This window comes from Fukomys damarensis, unplaced genomic scaffold (assembly GCF_012274545.1).
Source record: "Fukomys damarensis isolate Sample0158 unplaced genomic scaffold, DMR_v1.0_HiC HiC_scaffold_39, whole genome shotgun sequence".
Taxonomy (NCBI): domain Eukaryota; kingdom Metazoa; phylum Chordata; class Mammalia; order Rodentia; family Bathyergidae; genus Fukomys; species Fukomys damarensis.
The window spans coordinates 8256409-8258146 of NW_022900951.1; the positions used below are offsets into that span (position 1 = coordinate 8256409).

The 1738-nt window shown below is 40.8% G+C and overlaps 1 protein-coding gene across 1 annotated transcript in view; it reads left to right on the forward strand.

Annotated features, from left to right (window-relative positions):
- The window catches only part of Msl3 (MSL complex subunit 3), a 17986-nt gene extending 16628 nt beyond the window's left edge, over positions 1-1358 (forward strand). The window contains exon 12 of the mRNA XM_010613979.3: positions 598-1358. Coding sequence (XP_010612281.1) covers positions 598-697 — 100 coding nt within the window. The 3' untranslated portion in view covers positions 698-1358. The remainder of the gene's footprint in view (positions 1-597) is intronic.
- The last annotated feature ends 380 nt before the right edge of the window (positions 1359-1738 follow it).

Here is a 1738-nt window from a genome sequence, read left to right on the forward strand (position 1 = left end):
ATATATTGTTTGTGTGTGTGTGTGTGTGTGTGTGTGTGTTTTATAATACCAAGGATCAAACCTGAGGTGCTCTGTCGCCGAGCAACATGCCCATCCCCATCCCTTGTTATTTGAAACAGGGTCTTGCTAAGTTGCCCAGGCTGGCCTCAAACAAGTGAACCTCCTGCCTCAGTCTCCCAAGTAGCTGGGATTACAGGCGTGTGCCACCAGGCCTGTTATTTTTTTATAGTTTAAAACATAGAAAAAGAAAAAATAAACATATGAAAGGGAAAAAAAAGAAGAAAATACTCAGAGGCCTTTTTTCCACAGAAGTGTTTCCATAGCCAGACTACCACCAAGTGGAGTTTAAGTTCTACTTTAGGTTCTATTACATCTGATGATGGTGAAGGGATTCAGAAAAATAATGATTAACACTGAAGCTAGGTAAGTAGTGAAAGCAATCATTATATAGAAATCAAGATTATAATCATTTCTTCTCCCTAATACAAAAAACGTGGAAATGTTAGAGTTGATTGAAAGTCAGTATTTTGCTTAATGGTATTCAGCCCTGACTGAGTATGATGCCCAATGGGTCCATTTTCTTTTTCCTTTTTCTAGGTTTTTAGCAGAATACCATGATGACTTCTTCCCAGAGTCAGCTTATGTCGCTGCCTGTGAGGCACACTACAGCACCAAGAACCCCAGGGCAATTTATTAACATCCGGATGGTTCTGTCAAAACAGCCCCTCTGTGTGGCTTTGTGTCTTGGATTCCAGGTGAAGAACAAATGAAACAGCAGGCCTTCCTGACGGAGAACACAAACGCCAGGCCTACCCGAGTGGCTCCAGCAGAGGCAGGCTCTGTTATTTGAATCGCCTGTTATTTGAATTTCCTGCAGTATCTCTGTTAAGAATTAATCCTTGGTTGCCTGAACATGCTCAGATAAAACCCCGGCTATTCCACAGGACATCTGTGATGGCTGGCAAAGAGCATCCATTCATGGTGAAACATCCTTGAAAGTGTACATGGGTTAGGCTGTTTGGATAGACATTGCAGTTCACTGTGAGAGCCACATTGTTGAGGTATTTGTTAGCACTAAAGAAGATATTTTTGCAGACTGTTTTCATTCTTGTGGAGAGGCTGAGCAACTCTGCCCAACCCATTTTAGGTTGTACTTGAAAACCACAAAGTCGTCCCAGAGTCTTTTAGAGGAAATTGATATTGATTGCAAAAGGAAATTTGTAGCTATACATTTGTTTGTAACAGTTCACTCTCTATCCAATGTTATTTTTGGAGATCTAAATGAAGTATTGCCTGTCTTGTTTGAGATTTCTGTTATGGTCCCCTTTCTATAAAATGTTATTTTTGGTGATCTAAAAGAAGTGCTGCTTGTCTTATTTGAAAGAAGCAAGAGAATTTTCATGTTCTGGCCTTGTCCTTTTCTCTTTAATAGTGGGGTGACCTCTTACTCGTAATTTTGTTTCATTTTGTTTTACCTTTATGCCTTTATTTCCTTTTTTGGTTTTGCCTCACCTGGCAGCGTGAATAGATGGTGGTTACTAGAAGTTACTTTGGTTCTGTGCCGTTTTGTTGCTGCACTGTAGGTCCAGCTGGGCCGACACAAATTTATCCTCCCAAACTGCCAGCTAATGGTTTATGCCACTGGTGGCATAAATATGGTACGTGTACTGCAGTGGGCTGTTTGTATCAACTGAAGGATCTAAAATGTTCAGCATCGTTGGCTATGCAGTCATCTTCT